Below are 21,324 nucleotides of genomic sequence, written 5' to 3'. Positions count from 1 at the left end.
GGCTGCGACACGTGTCACACCAGTCCTGCCGAGGCTGAAAGGCTGAAGGTGACATAAGCCTCACTGAAGATAACTGGGAAATATCTTCCCACTGCCCCCCCTGCACCCTATGTGCCTCCCGACAGGCTCACTAGCTCTGCTCCCTGCGTTTTAATCCCTCGGCCGTCACTGCAGTGTGGGGGGCTGGACACCGGCCGTACAGGGTGGGCAGGGCCGGGGCAGGAGCTGCAGGGGGCCTGTGACTCACCCAGCACCTGTAACTCTCCCTGGCCACAGCAGGGACTGGGAAAAGAGCCCGAGGCGCCATGGGCCCAGTGAGCTCCTCTCTGCTGCTCCTGGTGTCACAGGGGATACCCGGATGCTGCAGCGATGAGGCAGGAGGAGCCTCATTCCAGCAGAGAGCTGGAGAGCTGGATTCAGAAGGGAGGCTGGGAGCAGAGAGGAAGCCGCTTCCACAGGACTGGCCTGGGTGGACAGGGGACGCACGGCCTGAACTGAGCACTGCATGTTGGCTGAGATGGTGGCGCAGCAGCAGGAGGAGAAGGGGCTCTGGTGCCTGAGCTCAGTCCGGTCCGAGCTCCCCTCTCACTCCCTGCTCCTCCAGTTCTGACTCTCTCCGGCTGCTTCAGCTGTGGCCGGGGTCCCTGCAAAGCTGACAGGGGTGGCAGTGGGTGGAAGGAAAGGATCAGGGGGCCCAATCCAGCTCCCAGGCTGTGTTGGTGCCTCTGCTCTGTGTGCTCTGATCTAGCCCGGGATGCAAGGCAGAGTCCCATCCTGGTTCCCGGTTGCTATAAGCTGCTTCCTCCATTTCCTGCCTTGTGTGCAGTGATGGCCAGTGCTTTGCCTGCTCCACCCCAGAGGCAGCTGCATTTCTGGCAGGGGAGGTGATGGGTCTCTGTACCGCTTGTAAAGTGCTTTGGGATTCCTTCGGGTGAAAGTGACTAGTTAGAAAGGACTAGACTGGGCCCTGTCCCAGCAGGGTGTGTCTGAGTGTGGGGGAGCAGCAAAGATCCCTGTCACTGGTGTGCCCCAAGCAAGGGCTGGTGACAGTTACAGTCACAGTCTGTGTGACTCTGAGGCACTGGAGAGGTGTTTACGGTGTAGAGAGGAGATTGTGCTTTGGCCCTGGAAATCCCCGACTGGCCTGTAAAGTGGCTTTTTAGAGAAAAGGTCTGCTTGGGGCAGGGTATTTATAAAGGCACGGTGCCTTTGTGGAGCATGGGGCAGTGTTCGGGGGGTGAATGGCAAGGGAGAAGGGTGCTGGTGGGGGTCAGGCCACAGGACGGGGAAAAGGGCAGCTTGGCTGAGGAACAAGGATCTCTGGGGCAGGATCTGCAGGCAGTGGAAGAAGTGAATGTGTGTCTCCTTTAAGAAATCCTGCCACTCCGGATCCTCCGCTGCCATCTTAACTACCCACCTCCCCTGCCATCCTGCAGTGCAGGGAAGGAAGGGAAGACAAGAAAACCCATGCTCTGTTGTGGGCAGGGGAGGAGCGCGCTCTTTCTTGTCTTTCCCTCCTTCCCTGTGCTGCCTTCCTTCCTTCCTGCGGCGTGTGGTGGTGGAGGAGAGGAGTCCCAAGGTTCCATGCTAGATCCGGCTTCTCAGGAAGTGTGGATCTAGCATGGAGCTGCAGGACTCCCCTCTCCTCTCCCCCCAGGAAGCTAGAGCTACCTCAATTTTTGCTGGAAACTTTAGCACCAGCATGAGCTTTTTGTTGTTGGGGGGTTTAAAGAGGGGCTAGGAACACTGTCTAGTGATTGACTGGTCATGCCCTCATGAATGGTTGGTGATCACGGAGCTAAAGGCTTATTAGCTGTGAAATGAGAGTTATTGAAATGTGAAAGCAGGTAAAATATATGTGCAGGTGAGTCACAGTCTTATTCCAAATACCGGCAGAGATGCACTAATCCACTGGTTTCCTAAAAGTCTCTGAGGGCAGCCCAGAATAGCCCTGGGGACCTTAGAATGCCAGCACTTCAAAGATGAAAGGCTTTCCTTTGTATCTACATCTTCTGTTTGCTCCCATAGAACAGTCTGACAGGACAGCTGTGATACCCTTTCTTCCTTGATGGCTGTGAAAGAGGGAGGCTCTTGGACTCTTTGAACTTCACAATCAGCAGTCCCTCTGATGTGCCCAGGATGCATTGTCTTTCTGATGAAAAGCCTTGATTTGCAGTACTCTAGGTTTCTTTCACATTGGGAGGGTTATTTAAAGATTGGAAGTCACCTGCAATGAAAAATATTTAAAAGATGCAGACAAGTGAAAGCAATGCATGAAAAGTCACACTAGCATTATGAAGTGCAAACCCCAAGCACACTGACATACAACTCACAGTTACGTTGATCCATACTAATACAGAAGTGTATTGCTCTGGCTTCCAGTTATGCGACCATGAGTGGTCCATGAGGCCTGGTTCTTTGGCATTGTAATAGAAAGGAAGCACGGAAGCACAGGGCAGGTGCAAGACCTGAGGACTGAACCAAAACCAGCAAAAGTTCTGCTAGAACAAAAGTCAGGCCTTGTCAAAAGCTGTTGCTTGGCTGCAAATTCAGTGTCTGGTGCGTGAATTCAGCACTGGCATTGCTAGCATCGCTAAACACGCCCAATGTATGACCACATTCCAGCAGGCCAGCACAAGATAGGATAGCTTGGCAGAAGAGCTGATTAGAGATGTTTTGTCCGAAACATCAGGGGAAAGGCACAAGGGGTTGAGTAACACACATGCCATGACACGCATATGGTGATAGGTAAGTCGGGCATCCCGGATTGCTTGTGTCCATCTAGAAATGTTGAGATGGTTGGCCTTAAGAGAAAAGTCCTGCCCCTCACTCAGCTGGTCCCTTGTAACGAGCGCACATGCGTTGGGATTGCTGTGGAATCTGTGGGGCGCATATCTAGTGCCACCACATATCTAGTGCCTCACATTCCTACCACCATATACCTCCCCCACATTTCTACTCCCCTTCCTTGACCCCAGGCCTCACGCCCCTTGCTCCCAGCACAGACAATGTGCCCAGCAGGCCCCTCTGTGTGCTGAGGATCTGGGGGTGCCAGTGACTCCTCAAGGCAGAAGCCATCCTGGAGCTCCCCCTTGGGGCGGGGCAGTTTTACCAACCCCGGCTCAGGCCTCCAGCTACACAAGCAGCAAAAGGAAGTGAAAAAGGGGAGGGTGGGGCTGGAGCAGGAAAGAGAGGACTCGTGTTTGCACTGAACGCTGGAATGCAGGCCCTGCTGTCTGCTTCTCCCCTGCAGGCCCTGCTGTCTGCCACACCCCAAAGGGCAGTACCAACAGCAGGAAGTGGGAAGGGGCAGTGAATGGTTCGGTGCAAGTGAGCACTACATGGGGATTACAAGAGGAGGAGGCCGCGCTTCAAGGGGGACTCTTCACTGTGTCCTCCCATCCCCAGAGGAAGCAGAGCTGGGACTTTGGGGGATATGTTGGGAGGACGTGACCAACCCACCCACTGCCAGGAGCCCTGTAAACCTTGTTCCCCAAAACAGTAGTTCAGGATTTATTTTATTGACTTTCAGGGAAACGTTCTCTTGAGTCGCCCCAACAGCAGCTGGAGCAGTCTGTCGCCACGAGCATAGCCCATCACTCTCGGCCATGCGTGCTGAGTGAGGAGCAATTCCAGCAGCTCAGAGCTGAGCAGAGCAGCCAGGAGAAGATGCGGAAGCTGTACAAGCTGGTGCCGAGCTGGGACACGTGGCGCAAGGACCAGCTCTACCGGGCGCTGAGGAGAACAAACAGAGACCTGGTGGAAGAGCTGGAGGGTAAATCAATGACAAAGGGCAAATCTGCTGCCCAAGGGGATCTCCCTGAGCCCGTCCCACGGGAGGCACTAGACCAACTCTCTGGCTGCTCGTCCCGCCCCTCACTGCAGCACCGAGCTGGGCATGGATGGTTTAACAGCCCCCACATTCCTGTGCAATGGGCAGGGAGAGGGGCCGGGAGGGGGCGTTTGCCTTCAGGGCTGAGACTGTTTCAGTAGCTGGGAGCTGTAGACAGAGCCGGTTCCCCTGGCGCAGTGCGGAGCCGGGCTGCAAATGCCCCGCGGGCTGGGGCTGTTCTGCAGGCAGCTCCCGTTCCCATCTTAGGGCTCTGCTCACCCGCTCGTGATGGGGATCGGGCCCCACGGGGCTCTTCTGGCTTCTCATGTGGCTTGGGGTGTTTGCACCCTGCAGTCAGACTCTGCCCCCTCCAGAATGTGGGAGAGGGCGAAGTCTGGCCCAGGTCCAAACTTCATAGCTCATCTGTTTGCCCAGAGAGGGTGGGGGTGGGTGGTGTCTGGGGGGTTACCTGTATCTCTTCCGGCTCTGCACTCCTGGGCTCCTTCCATCTTTGCTGGGTGAGCAACATTTCTCCCCAGCCCTGCTCAGGCCTCTCACAAGGTCGGGATTCCTCAGGGGGAAGAAGCAGCAGGTGCGGGAAGACAAGGGAGTTTTGATCCCGAGGGCGGGAGGGTGGGAAATCGGAGAGAGTGGGACTGGCAAGGACCTTCCTATGTCAACTAATCCAGTCCCCTGCACTCAAGCCCGGGCCAAGTAATAACAAAGTTGTTCTTGATGGGTGTGTGTCTAACACTGAATGTGGGAGTTGGTTGAGGGGCTCCCATTGGCTATATATGAGGCCAGCAGGGCCCGAGGATGGGGGGGCGCTAAATCCTCTCTGTTTTGATCCCCGGCTCTGAGATCTCTGCTGTGCCTGTGACTAACACGATGGCGAGTCCCAGGCTGATTCCCAGCTGCCAGAAACTGCTGCCTCTTTCCTTGCCTGCCAGCTGTGTGGGGATGGGCAGAGCTGTTCATGTTGCTCCCTGCCCCCGGCCAGGCTCCTCATCTCTGTAGCTTGTAAAGGGCTTGGGGATTCCTTGGGGGGCAGGCACCAGAGGGAAGTTTTGTGACAGAGAATTGGACTGGGCCCTGTCCCTGCGGGTTGGGTGGGAGTGAAGGGGACGTGGGGCCCAAAGGAGCCTTGTCCCTCGCGTGCCCTTGTACAGGGGCTGGGGTTGGTGACAGCCCAGCACTGCAGGGAGCAGAGGGGCATCTCTGTGTGACCGTGGGGGACAAGGGAACCTGGCAGAGTTTGAAAAGGGCAGGGAGGGGGTGGAGCCTTTTCCCTGCATGTCCCCCACTGGCCTGTGGACACTAAAATCAGCTATTTGATTTTGCTTAAAAATTTTCTCTCAGGGGGACACTTTGTGGACCGGCATCGAGAGCAGCTGATCCAGCGAGTCGCAGGGGTGGACAGACTGCTTCTCTGTCTTCAGTTCACTGTGCTGAATGATGAGCAATATGAGAGCATCAGGACCGGCAGAAGCAATGTGGAGAAAATGAAGAAGCTGTACGAGCTGGTGCCGAGCTGGGAGAGGGAGCACAAGGACGAGCTCTACCAGGCACTGAGGCTAACAAATAGATCCCTTGTTGAGGAGCTTGAAGGTAGGTAGCTGCAATCAACAAAAATACCCCACCTCCAGTGCTCCGAAGGGCAACAGGCCAAGCCAGTCCCAAGGCTGTCTCTGGGTTGCCTCTCTATGATCGTTTGTATCTCCTGTCAGTGCCACATTGGGCAGGAACCGGATCGTAAAGCACCTCCCCTGTGAGATATTCATTGCCAGGAGCAGCTCTTATTTTACCTCACTAGGAACCATGCACCTATTCACAGAATAGTGGCACTTCTGCAAATCCCTGTACAACAAGCATCTCCATTTGCTGGCTTTGGCTGATTCAGGCAGGGACATCAGGGATCACTGTGACCCATCAAGGGATCCTGCCCCACTTCCCAACAAGTAAAACCTGCCCCCTTTATTTCCTGTCCTCAGTCCCTGTGCGGTGGTGTTGGGAGGTTGTTGCTACATCCAGCTTAGGTCTGGTTAACGTGACTAGATGGTTCTTTTATAGAGACAGCACTGGTCTTTGAGACTTGGTTTTGTATCGGCACCTATCATCTTCCATCGCCTTGCTGATTATTCGCACTTGCTCTCTGGCCACCCTAGGGGCTTGTCTACACTAGAAAGTTAATTTGAACTAACGGCCGTTAGTTCGAATTAACTTTCATAGGCGCTACACATACAAACCGCTAGGCGCTACACATACAAAACTTAATTCAAACTAGCGGAGTGCTTAATTTGAACTAGATAAACCTCATTCAACGAGGACTAACGCCTAGTTTGAATTAACTAGTTCAAATTAAGGGCTCTGTAGGCACTTAATTCAAGCTAGTGGGAGGCTAGCCCTCCCCAGCTTGCCCTGGTGGCCAGTCTGGGCACAACCAGGGAAACTCTTCTGCCCCCCTGCCAGCTCCGGAGCCCTTAAAGGGGCACGGTCTGGCTACAGTGCTTGTGCCAGTTGTAGGCCTGCCAGCACAGCCAGCAGACCCTGCACCTGGCATGGGATGAGCCAGCCACCCACTGCCACTCAGCCCTTCCCCTCTTCCCAGGACCAGGCTGGCGGCTCCCAGGAGCCTGCCCGGGACCGTAAGAGGCGGGCGCCTGCCTGGTCAAGTGCGGAGATCGTGAACCTCATCGAGGTTTGGGGGGAAGCCTCCAACGTCCACAATCTCTGCACTAGCCACAGGAACGTGGCCGTCTACAGCCGCATGGCTGACAGCCTGGCCTCCAGAGGCCACATGCGGACCCAGGAGTAGGCTCGCTGCAAAATTAAGGACCTGCGGCAGTCCTACTCTAGGGCCTGCCAGCCAGGGGCCGACCCAGAGACCTGCCCCCACCTTGAGGCCCTGGACCGCATCCTGGGGGCTCACGCCGTCCATGCCCTCCGGGTCACAGTGATCGACCCCGGGGCAGAGGGACCCATCCCTGATACCGAGGAGGAGGAGGAGCAGGAGGACGCCGAGAGCCAGGAGCCTGTAGGGAGCCTGCCCCGGACCCCCGAGGCATCCCACAGAGCACATCGCCTGTGTTGTCCGAGGCTGGGGAGGGCTCCACATGTGAGTACCATCATGCTCCCCTTATGTGTACGGAGGAGTGGGGGGAGAGGGAGCCCAGGAACCGTGCACCTGGGCATTGCCCACCATGGAACAGCAGCTGGGTGTCATGCAGAGGCCCTGGCCTTGCAGAGGGGGGCTGGGTTTCACCCACTGTGTCCCCAGGGAGAACTGACCGCTGCTCTTGTTTCCCCACAACCGCAGCACCTGGGACTGCAGGGTGCACCACCCCGCCTGCAACAGCCACCCGCACCCAGGCCAGCAGGCGCGCCAGGAACCAGGAGGACCAGCGGCGGCACCTGCGGCTCCTGGAGCACCAGCTCCGCACCCATGACCACTGGGTGCGGGAGGACCTGCGGCTGTGGCAGCGGAGTTTGGAGGCGCTGGAGGAGCAGACCCGTGCCCTCAGAGGCCATCTCCAGACCTTGGTGGACAGGTTCCTGCCACCTCCTGCTCCGGCCCCTGTGGCCATCCCAGCTCTCACTCCTCCTCCCACCCCTGCTCCCCATCCTGTTTCCTCCGCACCCCCGTCCCTCCTGCCTCACCCTCTGCACCACTCCCCCCCGATGCCCCTGCGCCTGCACCTGCAGTGCTGCGAGACGAGAGAGCCAGCAGGACCCCCAAGCCTGAGCTTTCCCTTCCCTTCCTCCCCTTCCACTCCTTTCCAGCACCCTCCTCCCACGTTTCCCCTCCCCTCCCCCACCCTCACTCCTCCCTCCCCCCACCCCAGTTATGTAAAATAAAAAGATTTTGGTTGTCAAAACAGGTGTCTTTATTTGACATTAGGAAGGGGAGTTAGGAAGGGGAAAGGAGAAGGGGGGGGAGGGTGGAAGAAGGCCCCAATGGGGCATGCAGGGAGAGTTCAGTCCTCCTACTCCACCTGGAAGCTCTCCCACAGGAGTTCCCCGATCTGGATGGCCCCCCGCTGGGCTTCCCGGATGGCGGCAGTGCAGGGCTGCGTGTAGTGGCCAGCCATGCGCTCAGCCTCAGTCATCCAGGCTGGCAGGAAAACCTCCCCCTTCCGCTTGCACAAATTGTGCAGCACACAACATGCTGCCACCACGGGAGGGATATTGTGCTCGACGAGGTCGAGGCGGATGAGGAGGCACCTAAATCTGGCTTTCAATCATCCGAAGGCCCCCTCCACCACAATGCGGGCCCTGGTCAGCCTGGCATTGAAAGCCTGGCGGGAGGGGTTGAGGTGCCCCGTGTAGGGCTTCATGAGCCATGGCTGTAGGGGGTAGGCCGCATCCCCCACCAGGCAGACGGGCATGTCCACGTCCCCGACCCTGATGTGGTGGTCGGGGAAGAAGGTCCCGGCCTGCAGCCTCTGGCACACGGAGGAGTTCCGGTACACCCTGGTGTTGTGTGCCTTACTGGACCAGTGCACGTTAATGTCCGTGAACTGGCCCCGGTGGTCAGACACGGCCTGCAGGAGGACAGAGAAGTACCCCTTCCTGTTGATGTACTAGGAGGCCTGGTGTTCCGGGGCATGGATGGGGATGTGCGTCCCATCGATGGCCCCCCCGCAGTTGGGGAAGCTGAGGGCGCCGAACCCCTGCATGACGGCGTCCGGGTTGGTGAGGCGGACCACCCTGCGGAGCAGCACCCTGTTGATGGCCTTGACCACCCTGCAGAGAGACACAGCAAAGCGCGAATCACTGGGGTGCCCAGGTGGCTGGGAGTGTTCGTGCCCTGGCACTGCCCTGTGCTCCACTCCCAAGAGCAACCCCCATGGGTGGCATGTAGTACGGCCGGGACAGACCGAACTCTCCTGTGTGGGGCACTGTCGCCTCCTCCCCCGCCCCCCATTTTCCCTGGGGCGGCCCATCCCCTCCTTGCAGCTGCCCTCCTCCCCGGCCCAGTGGCCGTTGAGTGCGGTACCTGCATGAGCACTGCTCTGACGGTGGATTTCCCCACACCGAACTGGTTCCCGATGGATCGGTAGCTGTCTGGCGTGGAGAGCTTCCAGAGGGCGATGGCCACACGCTTCTGGAGGGGGATGGCGGGCCTCATGCGAGTGTCCCGTCGCCGCAGAGCAGGGGTGAGCCACTCGCAGAGCTCCAGGAAGGTGTCCCTCTTCATCCTGAAGTTCTGGGTCCACTGTCTGTCTCCCCAGCGCTCCAGGATAATGTGGTCCCACCAGTCGCTGCTGGTGTCCAGACGCCAGACGCGGCGGGGCACGCTGGTATTGGGGTGCTGCTGTGGCTCCTCCATGGCCCCCAGGTGGAGAGGCAGGGGGCTGACGTGCACCAGGTGGTGCCAGGCAGCCTCCAGCCATTGCTAGCAGGCTTGCAGCAGCAAGTCGAAAAACTGCACCAGAAAGCCCTGGGCGAGCTCTGGCTCCATGTTGCCAACTGCGGCAGCGTCCCCAAAGGGAACCACCAACACAGACAGGCGCAGAGAAAAACACTTTTCTGTCCCTCGGCGAGGTAGGCAAGCAAGCGGAAAAGCTGAGAACCGGCTGTCCAGGGGGGTCCCTTTAAGCACGAGCCTCAGACTGCAGCCACACAAAGCAACTACTGACCTGATGCCCTGCCGGAACCAGTTTCAGCTGCCCTTAAATGCGCCCCTGCGTCCAATCAGTGTGGACGCGCTAGTTCGAATTAGCAAAACGCTAATTCGAACTAGTTTTTAAGTCTAGATGCGCTAATTCGAATTAGCTTAGTTTGAATTAACTAATTTGAACTAAGTTAGTTCGAATTAGCGCTGTAGTGTAGACATACCCTAGAAGTGGCTGCATTTCTGTGCTGGGCCAGCGGTTGCCACCATCTCAACAGCCTGTAAAGGGCTTTGAAATGCAGCTGGTTACAAGTGACTGGAGAAGTAGGGAGGCTGCTCCACCCTTGTGTCCCTACAGCCCCTGGCTCTGAGATCTCCTCTGTTCCAGTCAGTCAGCCCTTGCTCCCTCTCCCATTCGCTCTCCCCTGCAGGTGCCAGTAGCCAGGCGCAGGAACCATCCACCAGCCCCAGCCCTGGAGCGACAGGTGAGTTATCAACCGCCCAGTGGGATTAACCCTTTGTGAGCCGCACTGAGGGGCTGAGCAGGGGAGGAGGCTGCACAGCGGCCAGGATGTCAGCACATCCCCTTGCTCCTTGGGGAGGGAGGCTGACTCCCGAATTGTCCAGGAGCTTCCCCAAGAACAAGGCAGCTTTGCCCGAAGCCTAGCTCAGGTCTGGGGCTAAACAGCCACAGGGAGCAAGCCGAAGGAGCCCTGCGCCAGCCCCCCTGCTTCATTGGGGTATTTTCATGTCCCTCACCGCAGGGGAACATTTTGTGGAGCGGCACCGGAAGCAGCTGATTCAACGCGCCTCCTCGGTCGACACAGTCCTCGGGCTGCTTCGTCAGCATGTGCTGGGACCTTTTCTAGACTTCAGTGTGAGGAGTAAGCGTCCAAGACTGATTAAAGGTGAGTTGTGGGGCTGAGACATGTGGCACGAAAACCAGCCCTGCCACGGCTGAAAGGCTGAAGGGGGCAAAAGCCTCCCTGAGGAGAACTGGGCAGGGGGAGGGCAGGAGCTTCAGGGGGGACGTGACTCGCCCAGCACCTTTAACTCTCCCTGGCCACAGCAGGGACTGGGAAAAGAGCCCGAGGCTCCATGGGCCCAGTGGGCTCCTCTCTGCTGCTTGTGATGTCACATGGAGATGCCCGGACGCTGCAGCGATGGGGCAGGATGAGCCTGATTCCAGAGAGCCGCAGAGTCAGGTTCAGAGGGAGGCTGGGAGCAGAGAGGAAGCCACTTCCCCAGGCCTGGGTGGGGTCGACAGAGGAAGCAGGGGCTGGGCTGAGCACTGGCTGTTGGCTGAGATGGTGGCGCAGCAGCAGGAGCTGGAGGAGAAGGGCTCCAGTGCCTGAGCTCAGTCAGGCTCAAGCTCCCCCCCAGCGCCTCCCCCGACAGTTCCGACTCCCCCGACAGTTCTGCTTCAGCTATGGCCAGGGTCCCTGCAAAGCTGACAGGGGTGGCAGTGGGTGGAAGGAAGGGATCTGGGGGTCCAATCCAGCTCACAGGCTGTGTTGGTCCCTCTGCTCTGTGTGCTCTGATCCAGCCAGGGACGCAAGTCAGAGTCCCATCCTGGTTCCCAGACACTATGACCTGCTGCCTCCATTTTCTTCTGCCTTGTGTGCAGTGATGGCCAGTGCTTTGCCTGCTCCACCCCAGAGGCAGCTGCATTTCTGGCAGGGGAAAGATCTCTCTACAGCTTGTAATGTGCTTTGGGATTCCTCTGCCTGCAAGTGACTAGTTAGACAGGACTACACTGGGCCCTGTCCCAGCAGGGTGTGTCTGTCTGTGTGAGGAGGGGGAAGGAGCATGAGGGAGCCTTGTCCCTCGTGTGCCCCATGCCAGCCCCCCTGGGGCACCAAGCAGGGTGTGCTGCACTCAGCAAGCAGCACATGGGGCTGGTGACTGTCCGGCTGCCAGAGCCCCTGGCCGGCCCCAGCTCTTTGCAGCAGCTCCAGGCCCAGAGCCGTGTTCTCAGCGGGAAGGAGCCTGCGCAGGGCCAGTGCCAGGGACTGGGCCCCAGGGCCAGGCTGCAAGGACACGGCTCAGCAGCGTCTGCTCCCCTGGCCCGGGCCCTTCCGCTCAGCCCTTCTCGGTTCCCTGCCCACGGGGCACCTGCAGAGACAGGCAGGGAGCTGGGTCCAGGCAGCAGAGACCATCCTGCCTCTCAGGGAGCAGGAGGCTTTGCCACATGAACAGCGCCCACCCCAGCAGGTGCCCGGCCCCCTTGTGGGTGCGGGGCTCCCCTCTCCCTGCCCCCTGAGAAAAAGGGGGCGCCTGGGACACGGGGCTCCAGAGGGGCTGAGCAAAGGAAAGCTGGAGAGTCACAGACGCGTGAGCGGCAGGTTTGTCCCCATTGGCCAGGCACTAGCTGGGCCTCTAGACCAGCCCTTTGGTGTGTGTATTGGCCCGTTGCAGCCCACGGCGCCTCCCCCTCCCCGTGCCAAGGGGCCGCTGTGTTTGCTCCTCATTCCCAGCTGCAGCTGCACAGCAGCAATGAGGGTTTAGCTCAGCCTCAGAGTCCAGCCAGTGCAGGATGGGTTTCCACTTCCTGTCCCAAATCCCTGCTGTGTGGCTCTTTACCAGCTGCCAGGTCCCACCCCAGAGGAGGCAGCAATTCAGTCCTAGGTGAAAAGCAAGGGACGGTGGAGACCAGATACTGGACCAGATGGGCCCATGAGGGTGACAGGGAGGGACTAGGATTCCAGGCTAGATGGGCCCATTGGTCTGATCCTGTTCTAGGTCTGGCTCTCCTGGGTAGGGGTGGCAGGTTTGTGTCATTTTTTTGGTTCCCAAAATGGGTTCAAGTCCTTCGCCCTCCCCACACTCCTCCCTTGTAAGGGTCGGGGGGTGAGGATTCTGGCTTTGGGGTGGGGTTGGGGATGAGGGGTTTGGCGTGTGGAAGGGGCTCAGGGGTGTGATTAGGGTGTGGGAGGGTCTTGAGTTTGGGGTAGAGGCTTGGAATCAGGGAGGGATCTGGCAGGGGCTGTGGGCTCTGGGTGTCACTGTTTGCCAGGCTGAAGTCTCGTAGATTAGGGTTAGTGTAGACAAAATTCTAGTGCGTGGCACTAGATTTGAACCCTGGCTTGCTCTGATCTGAGTGTCTGTGAGGGCAAGTCTCAAACTGGAGCTTGGCTGGTATTTTTCACACTTCACATTTTTTTTTCAGAACTGACTTACAATGTGGACTAGAAAATTTGGGGAAATTTTGCCCTAGCCCACTAAAGACATGGACTAGCAAAAATATGCCCAGAAAATATTCCCTTTTGAGTATCAAACATTGTTTGGTTTGTAAAAGCACCTAGAGGTGCCCAATCAGGGATCCGTCTGCCGAACGGCTGGTGGAAATGGGGCCATTGTAACAATTTTGAAATTAAATGAAGAAGCCAGAAGAAAACAGAACTGGTTTTGCAATTTTATTCTCCTGGTTTTGACCGGCTGAATTGCAAATGATGGAAACACAAATGCGCACTCTGAATGGCAGCGCCCACTGGGATCCAGACGTCAGTCCCAGTTTGAAAACCCCCCACAGGCTTCCTCTGCAAAGTGCTGTGAGATCTGCTTAGGAAAGGTGCGGTATTGCTCGCTCTCGCTCTCTCATCCAGAGGCCATGCAAGCAGCAGCACAGAGAAACCTGATGAGCGTATTTCCACTGAAGTAACATCAGTTCTTCTTCGAGTAGTGTCCCCGTGGGTGGTGGGTGCTCCACTGTAGGTGAAGGGTTGCCCTGAGCCGCAGATCGGAGCTTTGTATAGCGGTTTCCCCTGTTGAGCCACGCATGCCCAGGAGGCGTCTCGAGCCCTTCCCGCCTCCTGAGGAGCGTGACTCAACCCCCTCCCTTTCAGTTCCTCTTCAACCGCCCTCCTCAGCGGACGGAGCAGTTAGGAGCTCCCTGTCAGATTATCTGACTGCTTTTCCTCTTACTAATTTAGGCATAGTTTAGCTTCCCCTGTTATCCTAGTTACTCTTTCCCTGTTTCTTTATAAAAAAAAACAAAACTAGAAATAGGAAAAATAGATTAGTTAAATCCCCCCCTCAGGGGGGGCTTGAACTTATCTCAGACTGAGACTCTGGTGAACCGGCTTTCTCCCGCCTGTCAAACAAGAAACACATAAAGACTTTAAAAAAAAAAAAAAAAAAAAAGAAGAAGGAGAAGAAGTAAACCACATAAACTATAACAATATAGTAATTTCAAGAGCAGAGAGCCTGCAATGTCCGGCTCCTCAGGGTTTAAAAAGTGCGCTCAATGCCGGGACCCAATGCCGGCTTCAGACGGCCACTCGGACTGCATACGGTGTTTGGGGGAGACTCACTCTCCCCACAACTGTACCCACTGCAATTCCCTGACGGCGAGAGCCAGAAAAGACCGTGAGCTCCGCCTCAGGATGATTTTATTTGAAAAAGCTCTACAGCCTGCGGGAGAACAATCTGCACCGCGGCAAGAGCCTCCGCCGCCTTCCAGAAATACCCCGAGACCCAGGGCATCCCGCTCTCTCCCAGCCTCTTCCTCTCCCAAACATAGAGGAGAGGCACACCAGCATGGGAAGTCCCCGGCCACTAAGGCTTCGGGGCGATCCTCCCAGTCCGCGCCAGTATCGGGGCGCTCAACAGCTGAGCGGCCCCAGGAGCGCTCCAAGCAGCCGGCACGGCATGAAAAGCCGCCGCCGCTTCAAACCGTGGTGCCGCTTGCAAGCGCGGCACCGCTTTCAGTCCCGGCACCGCTTCAAGCCTCTGTGGCGCCCCGGGACCGTCCTCAGCAGCCGGCACGGCATGAAAAGCCGGCGCCGATTCAAACCGCGGTGCCGCTTCATAGCCCGGCACCGCTTCCAGCCCCGGCGCTGCTCCAAGCCTCTGCAGAACCGAAACCTAAATCACGGCTTAAAGCTGTGGTGCCTCTTAAAGCCACAGCACCGCAGCAAAACGATGGGCAGCCTACCAACCCTCTGACAACAGCAGATGTTTCACTGGTCCTCCCACAGCCAGACAAGCAGCCAGATAAGACTCCTAGGGATCAGCCCCAACAAGAGACTGATCCATACAGTGGACATCATTATCTGTGCCTGCCCTCTGCTTCTTACTTTCCTGAGGGGTCTCCGTCAAGGCGATCCCCTCCCAGATCGAGGTCACCGTCGTCTCTCCACGACGCTCCCCTTCCTGATGATGACCACCACACGGTCTATTCCTCACGACATCCATCACCTGGGAGGGCTCGCTCTCACCATTATAGGGCTCCGCCACAACATGGCCCATGGCACCCATACTGGCCTTACCCACCTCCACCTTATCCACCACAATGGGGACCGTGGGAACACTGGGAGCCATATGGACACCGCTCCCCACCTCGTTCCATTGCATCTCGGAGAAGTTTGCCTTGGCCACAACCCCTAACTCCAGCAAGTTTTTCGGAGGATGAGGTTCAACGAATCTCAAACTGACTCAGATACTCAGTCAGTAAACATCACACACTCTGATGCCCTTGATGCACAACCAGAGGACACCGTAGTACCATCAGACACTGGAATGATTGACGATCTGAAACAGTTCCAAGAACTATTCAAGAGAGTAGCAACAAGCCAGAATGTCTCCCTGCAAGAGGTGCAGAAGAAACAATATCAATTGTTAAAGAATCTACATCCGACACTACAGGGCAAGATTGCCCTACCCATAGACGAGGCAATCATGGAGACTTCAGAAGATCTCTGGAAGACGCCTGCATCTATCCAACCAACTAACAGGAAAATTGACAGAAAGTACTTTGTCCCCTCAAAAGACAACGACTTTCTCTTCACTCACCCACAACCTAATTCACTAGTCGTGGACTCAGTACAACAACGAGCGAAGTTTCCACAGTATAGGATGGGCAATGCAGACAAGGACCACAAAAAGTTGGACTCCTTTGGCAAGAAAGTATACTCCTCTTCAACCCTACAACTCAGAATATCAAATTACTCTGCTCTTCTAGCAAATCACAACTTTGACAACTACTCAAAACTGAGAGAACTAATGGCGCATCTCCCCGACTCCAAAAGACCCATCTTAAAATCAATAGTTCATGAGGGCCATATGATCGCCCGCGCCGCTCTCCAAATGGCAATGGATGTAGCTGACACTGCAGCCCGAGTTACAGCTACAGCGGTGGTGATGCGTAGAGCCTCTTGGCTCCAGTCATCTGGAGTCCCACGCGAACTCCAGCCCAAAGTGGAGGACTTGCCATTTGACAAACAAAAGCTATTTGCAGCTAGTACGGACGAAATGCTCCATAACAGCAAAAATTCTAAGTCCACACTTCGCACGCTAGGCATGGGCACGCCACCATATAAACGCAGACAATACACTCCATATAATTCATATAATCGATACCGATATGGACAATACAATCGACCACAGAGGCCTTATGAGGACAACAGACCAAGACAGCGAGGTCCCAGAAGGCGACCCAACCAAGCCCGCCCGCCAGCCAACCAACCATCTAAGCAGCAAATTTGAACATTTGGTTGAGGGTCTGCAAGACCTCCCACTCGATCTCGCACCTCAACATGGCCATCTATTCAACCACCGTTTGCTTGCCTTCCTCCCACAGTGGGAATCCATAACATCGGACCACTGGGTCCTAGAGATAATTCGAGTGGGCTATACCATCCCTTTTATTTCTATCCCCCCTACCCTTCCCCCTACCCCGTCCCTTTTCAGGGACCACTCTCACGAGGACCTTCTAAAACAAGAAGTCAATCGGCTCCTTGCCATTGGGGCTATAGAAAGGGTACCTCGAGAGTTCCACGGGAGGGGGTTTTACTCGAATTATTTCCTGACCGAAAAAAGAACGGGGGGCTGGAGACCTATATTGGATCTCCGCAAACTGAACAAATTTCTCAAGAGACAGCGTTTCAAGATGGTCACTCTTTCTGCAATCATTCCTGTGCTAGATCGAGGGGACTGGTTCGCAGCCCTCGACCTCCAAGATGCCTATTTCCATGTAACCATCCACGCCGCCCACAGACGCTACCTACGCTTCACGTTGGGACTGGACCATTTCCAGTACAAGGTTCTTCCCTTCGGCCTCTCATCAGCCCCGAGGGTATTTTCCAACGTACTGGCGGTTGTAACCGCGTATCTCAGATGGCAGAACGTCATCATATTTCCCTACCTAGATGATTGCCTTCTAAAAGGATCCTCATACACCGAAACCGCCATGATACATACGACCACGGCCCTCCTCAGTCGTCTAGGCCTTCTAATCAACCAAGACAAATCAATTCTGTACCCGGTTCAAGATATAGAGTTCATTGGCGCACGCCTGGACTCACTTACAGCCCGGGCATACCTACCTCAACAACGGTTTGCAACCATGCAAAAAATTATAAACGTGATGCTCGCAGTTCCTACCACCACAATACTTACATGCCTCCAACTAATGGGACACATGGCTTCCACCACCTACGTAGTCCACCATGCTCGTCTGCACTTCCGATGCTTCCAGCTCTGGATTGCAGCCGTTTATATCCCATCACGACACCCTTGAAACAAAACGGTTACTATCCCACCAGACGTGCTCACATCCTTACGATGGTGGACAGTGCCAAACAATCTTCTGGCGGGGGTTCCGTTCCAACAAATCGAACCCACTATTCAAATCTTCACAGACGCTTCCCTGCTCAGCTGGGGTGCACATATGGATGGCCACGAAGTTCAAGGCAGGTGGTCCCCAAACGAGACACTCTTACATATCAATCTCCTCGAATTGAGAGCAGTAAGAAATGCCTGTGCACACTTTGCCTCCGACATCGCCAATCACACAGTCCGCATCCTAACAGACAATATCTGTACGATGTTCTACATAAACAGACAGGGTGGAGCCCGCTCCCGCTCGCTATGCACGGAGGCTCGCCTGTGGAATGCGTGTATCCGCAACCAAGTCACCCTTATAGCATCATACCTGCCCGGAGTGAACAATACCAAAGCGGACTCCCTCAGCCGAAACTTCACCAAGGACCACGAATGGGAGTTACATACGGAGGTGGCGAACTCAATTTTCCATCAATGGGGATGGCCATTGATAGACTTCTTCGCTTCTACCCAGAACACCAAATGTCCCCAATTCTGCTCGCGTGCGGGACTTGGCAAACACTCTCTGGGGAGATGCCTTCCTAATCAAATGGACAGCCCCCCTACACTACGCCTTTCCTCCCATACCGCTCATCCCAAGAGTTCTGCGCAAGATCCTGAGAGACAAAGCCCTAGTCATCCTGATTGCACCATCATGGTCTCGCCAAACCTGGTACCCATACCTTCACAGGCTAGCAGTCCAGCCACCCCACCCATTACCATACCGGATGGACCTACTATCTCAGGACAAAGGCAAGATACTGCATCCACAACTCAATACCCTGCACCTTCACGCATGGCTTCTCTCTGGTTCTCGGAGGTAGAAGAGCGCTGCTCCCAGCGAGTAAAAGACATCTTCCTCCATAGCAGGAGACAGTCTACTTGGAAAACTTATCAACAGAAATGGACACGTTTCTGTCATTGGTGTCAGCGAGCCAAGGTGGAACCCCGTGCCTCACCACTAAATACCATCCTGGACTACACTCTGGAGCTTAAGGCATCAGGACTGTCGATCTCCTCTCTAAGAGTACACCTCGCAGCAATAGCAGCATTTCATACCTCAGTAGACGGCTTCTCCATTTTTAACCATCCTATTACGAAGAGATTCCTCAAGGGGCTCCAGAATGTGTACCCACCACATAAGGCCCCACCCTCTTTATGGGACCTAAATCTTGTTTTGAATTGCCTCACCAGACCTCCCTTTGAGCCACTGGCAACAGTACCATTTCCCTTCCTTTTTATGAAAGTCTGCTTCCTATTAGCCATTACCTCCGTCAGGAGGGTGAGCGAACTCGGAGCACTAATGTCAGAACCTCCTTACACAGTTTTCACTAAGGATAGGGTCATACTGAGACCCCACCCCACGTTTTTGCCAAAGATATGTACAGAATTCCATCTCAACGAACCGATCGTATTACCTACCTTTTTCCCAAAACCGCATTCTTCGCAGACAGACGCCAGCCTGCACACTCTGGACATCCGGAGGGCTCTGGCCTTCTTCCTAGAAAGAACAAAACCATTTCGTAAATCCGAAAGACTTTTTATTTCCATTGCTGAACGATACAAGGGGACACCAATATCATTGCAACGAATCTCAAAGTGGATATCGACATGTATAATCAAATGTCACTCTCTGGGCAATAGACCGCTACAATGCCCACCACGAGCGCATTCTACTCGAGCCACGGCTGCTTCTACAGCCTTTCTGGGCAATGTCCCCTTAAGAGACATTTACCGAGCAGCAACATGGTCTTCAGACCATACTTTTGCTAAACACTACGCTATCCTTCCACAACTCAAGAGTGATTCAGCAGTTGCCACAGCAGTACTCTCTACCACTGCTAAACAATGACTCCGGCTCCCTCCAGCCTTACATTGAATACTGCTTTGTAGTCACCTACAGTGGAGCACCCACGGGGACACTACTCGAAGAAGAAAAGGGAGTTACTCACCTCATGCAGTAACGAGTGTTCTTCGAGATGTGTGTCCCCGTGGGTGCTCCACGACCCTCCCTAACTCCCCTCTGCTTGGAGTCAAAATTCTCGGGCAGAGACGAGGAACTGAAAGGGAGGGGGTTGAGTCACGCTCCTCAGGAGGCGGGAAGGGCTCGAGACGCCTCCTGGGCATGCGTGGCTCAACAGGGGAAACTGCTATACAAAGCTCTGATCTGCGGCTCAGGGCAATCCTTCACCTACAGTGGAGCACCCACGGGGACACACATCTCGAAGAACACTCGTTACTGCACGAGGTGAGTAACTCCCTTATTCGGGTGAGTGATGACAATCGCCTGGGGGTTGGATCGCCCCTTGGTGGACAGTCCCTGCATGGCTGGACAGCAGCTCCAGCGCTGGGTGTCACAGCGCTGCTGTTTCAGGGGCTTGGGCTGATGTTCTCCAGCCCCCCTGGACTCTGCCCTGAGGGCGATGCCACCTGGTGCTGGGACTGGATCCGATGTCCCAGCCTGGATCAGACATGGGGAGTGTCCTGGAGTTTCCTCCAGTCTGGCTGCTTAAATTACCAGTTCTTCTTCGAGTGCTTGCTCATGTCCATTCCAGTCAGGTGTGTGCGCGCTGCGTGCGCGGTGTTCCAGAACTTTTTTCCCCTAGCAGTATCCGTAGGGCCAGCATGGAGATCCCCCTGGAGTGGTGCTGGCATATCGGTGCATGTATGTCCCTGCTGGCACCTCACTCCTCGGTTCCTTCTTACCGCCAGTGATGGTAGCTGGAGCACTCTAGAAAATTAGTCTACCCTAGGTTGTTGTAATTCTGATAGTTTCTTTAGTTCTAGTGTAAATAGTTGTTACGTGTTAGTGATAAGAGGGGCTATTATCCCCTACTCCTCTCCCCAGCTGGCAGGGGTGGCCCTAGACTAGCTGCCAGCAACTGGCACCCTAGGCAAACCATGCAATCAGTGCCCTCACCTCCAAACCCCTCAATGATAATGAGCCACCATTTGGCGCCCCTTTAACTTGGCGCCCTAGGCGACCGCCTAGTTCGCCTATATGGACTGGCTGCCCCTGCTGGCTGGGGAGTGGATGCCAGGACCCCATGGCTTTAAGCAGTGTGCATCCTGCCTTAAGCCCATGCCCATTGGCGACCCCCATGACTCCTGCCTAAGGCCTGGGGGAGATGCACTCTACACAGACGTGTAAGATCTGTCAGGGATTCAAGCCCAGAACCCGGAGAGAGAGAGACACCAGACTGAAGAGGCGCCTCATGGAGTCTTCCCTGCAGCTGCCGGCTCTGGAGGGACCTCGATCGGTGTGCAGCAGAAGGCGCTGCGGCTTCTATTTACCAGAAGGTGCTGCGGCTCGGGCCAAACATAAGTCAAAGGCTTCTCGGCACCAGAAGGACACTAGAGGTAGATCCCCCGAGAGGAGGGGTCAAAAAGTGCGCCCAAAGGAGGGGCAATTAGCAGCAAGGACTCCAAGGGAGCCGCGCAAGGAGCCGGGTCATTCTCGCTCTCCCTTGAGGGTAGAAGCTGAGGGAGCGCTCTGGGACTTGAGACCATCGACCCCAGAGGATTTGATGTGGCTAGGGACCTGATAGCGATGACCGTGCAGGAGCCGCTGCCTCCCCCGTTACTGGACTCACGACATCCTGCCGCCACAGTTCCACTCGCCCCAACGGGGCCTTGGGGGCCTAGCTTAATGGTGCCGCCTGCGTCCAGGGCACCTACCCAGCTCCCAGTGCCACCACCACCTGCAGGCACGGGCACTCCAACCCCCTGGGTCCTGGGACAATTCCCGGCACCGGCTGCCACTCCAGTGGCGGCGCCATACACTGTACCATACTTGGTACCGGTCCCAGCGCCGACAGAGGCACCAGTGGTAACGCTGGCACCAGCACCAGCATCTGTAATACTGGTGGTACCAACCCTAATTCTGACACTGGCACCACCTCTGGCACTGGCACCAGCACCGAGCATGATGGTGGCACCGGCACCCATATGGTCAGCAGTACCAGTGAGAGCTCAGTCAGTGGTGCCATTAGGGGCACCAACCCCTATGCTCTTGCCAATTCCCGCACCCATAGTGAGCCCGGCACCAAGCCATGCACCGTCCCCGGCACCGCCGGTACCGTCTTCCTCCCTCCTAATAAATCCCTCGATGGTGCCACTATCCACCATTTGGTCGGCGTTGGAGGCTACTAAAGTCCCGCCCCACCCGGCACCGCTGGCCACAGAGTGTTCCTGTGTCTGCGGCACCTGCCCAGACCCTATTGCCTCCAGCACCGCATCTCGTGGGAAACTGAGGGCGATGGTGCAACTCCAGAGG

At 56.1% G+C, this 21,324-nt stretch overlaps 1 protein-coding gene across 2 annotated transcripts in view; it reads left to right on the top strand.

Moving 5' to 3' along the window:
• The window catches only part of LOC142829356 (uncharacterized), an 82,417-nt gene that overhangs the window by 38,943 nt on the left and 22,150 nt on the right, over positions 1-21,324 (top strand). For both annotated transcript variants that reach the window (XM_075928919.1, XM_075928918.1), the window contains 4 exons: positions 3,533-3,775; positions 5,192-5,440; positions 9,878-9,931; positions 10,211-10,354. In XM_075928919.1, the coding sequence (XP_075785034.1) occupies positions 3,533-3,775; positions 5,192-5,440; positions 9,878-9,931; positions 10,211-10,354 (690 nt within the window). The remainder of the gene's footprint in view (positions 1-3,532; positions 3,776-5,191; positions 5,441-9,877; positions 9,932-10,210; positions 10,355-21,324) is intronic.

Source organism: Pelodiscus sinensis, chromosome 4, assembly GCF_049634645.1.
Source record: "Pelodiscus sinensis isolate JC-2024 chromosome 4, ASM4963464v1, whole genome shotgun sequence".
Classification (NCBI taxonomy): Eukaryota; Metazoa; Chordata; order Testudines; family Trionychidae; genus Pelodiscus; species Pelodiscus sinensis.
This window is presented reverse-complemented; position numbering and strand designations above follow the sequence as displayed.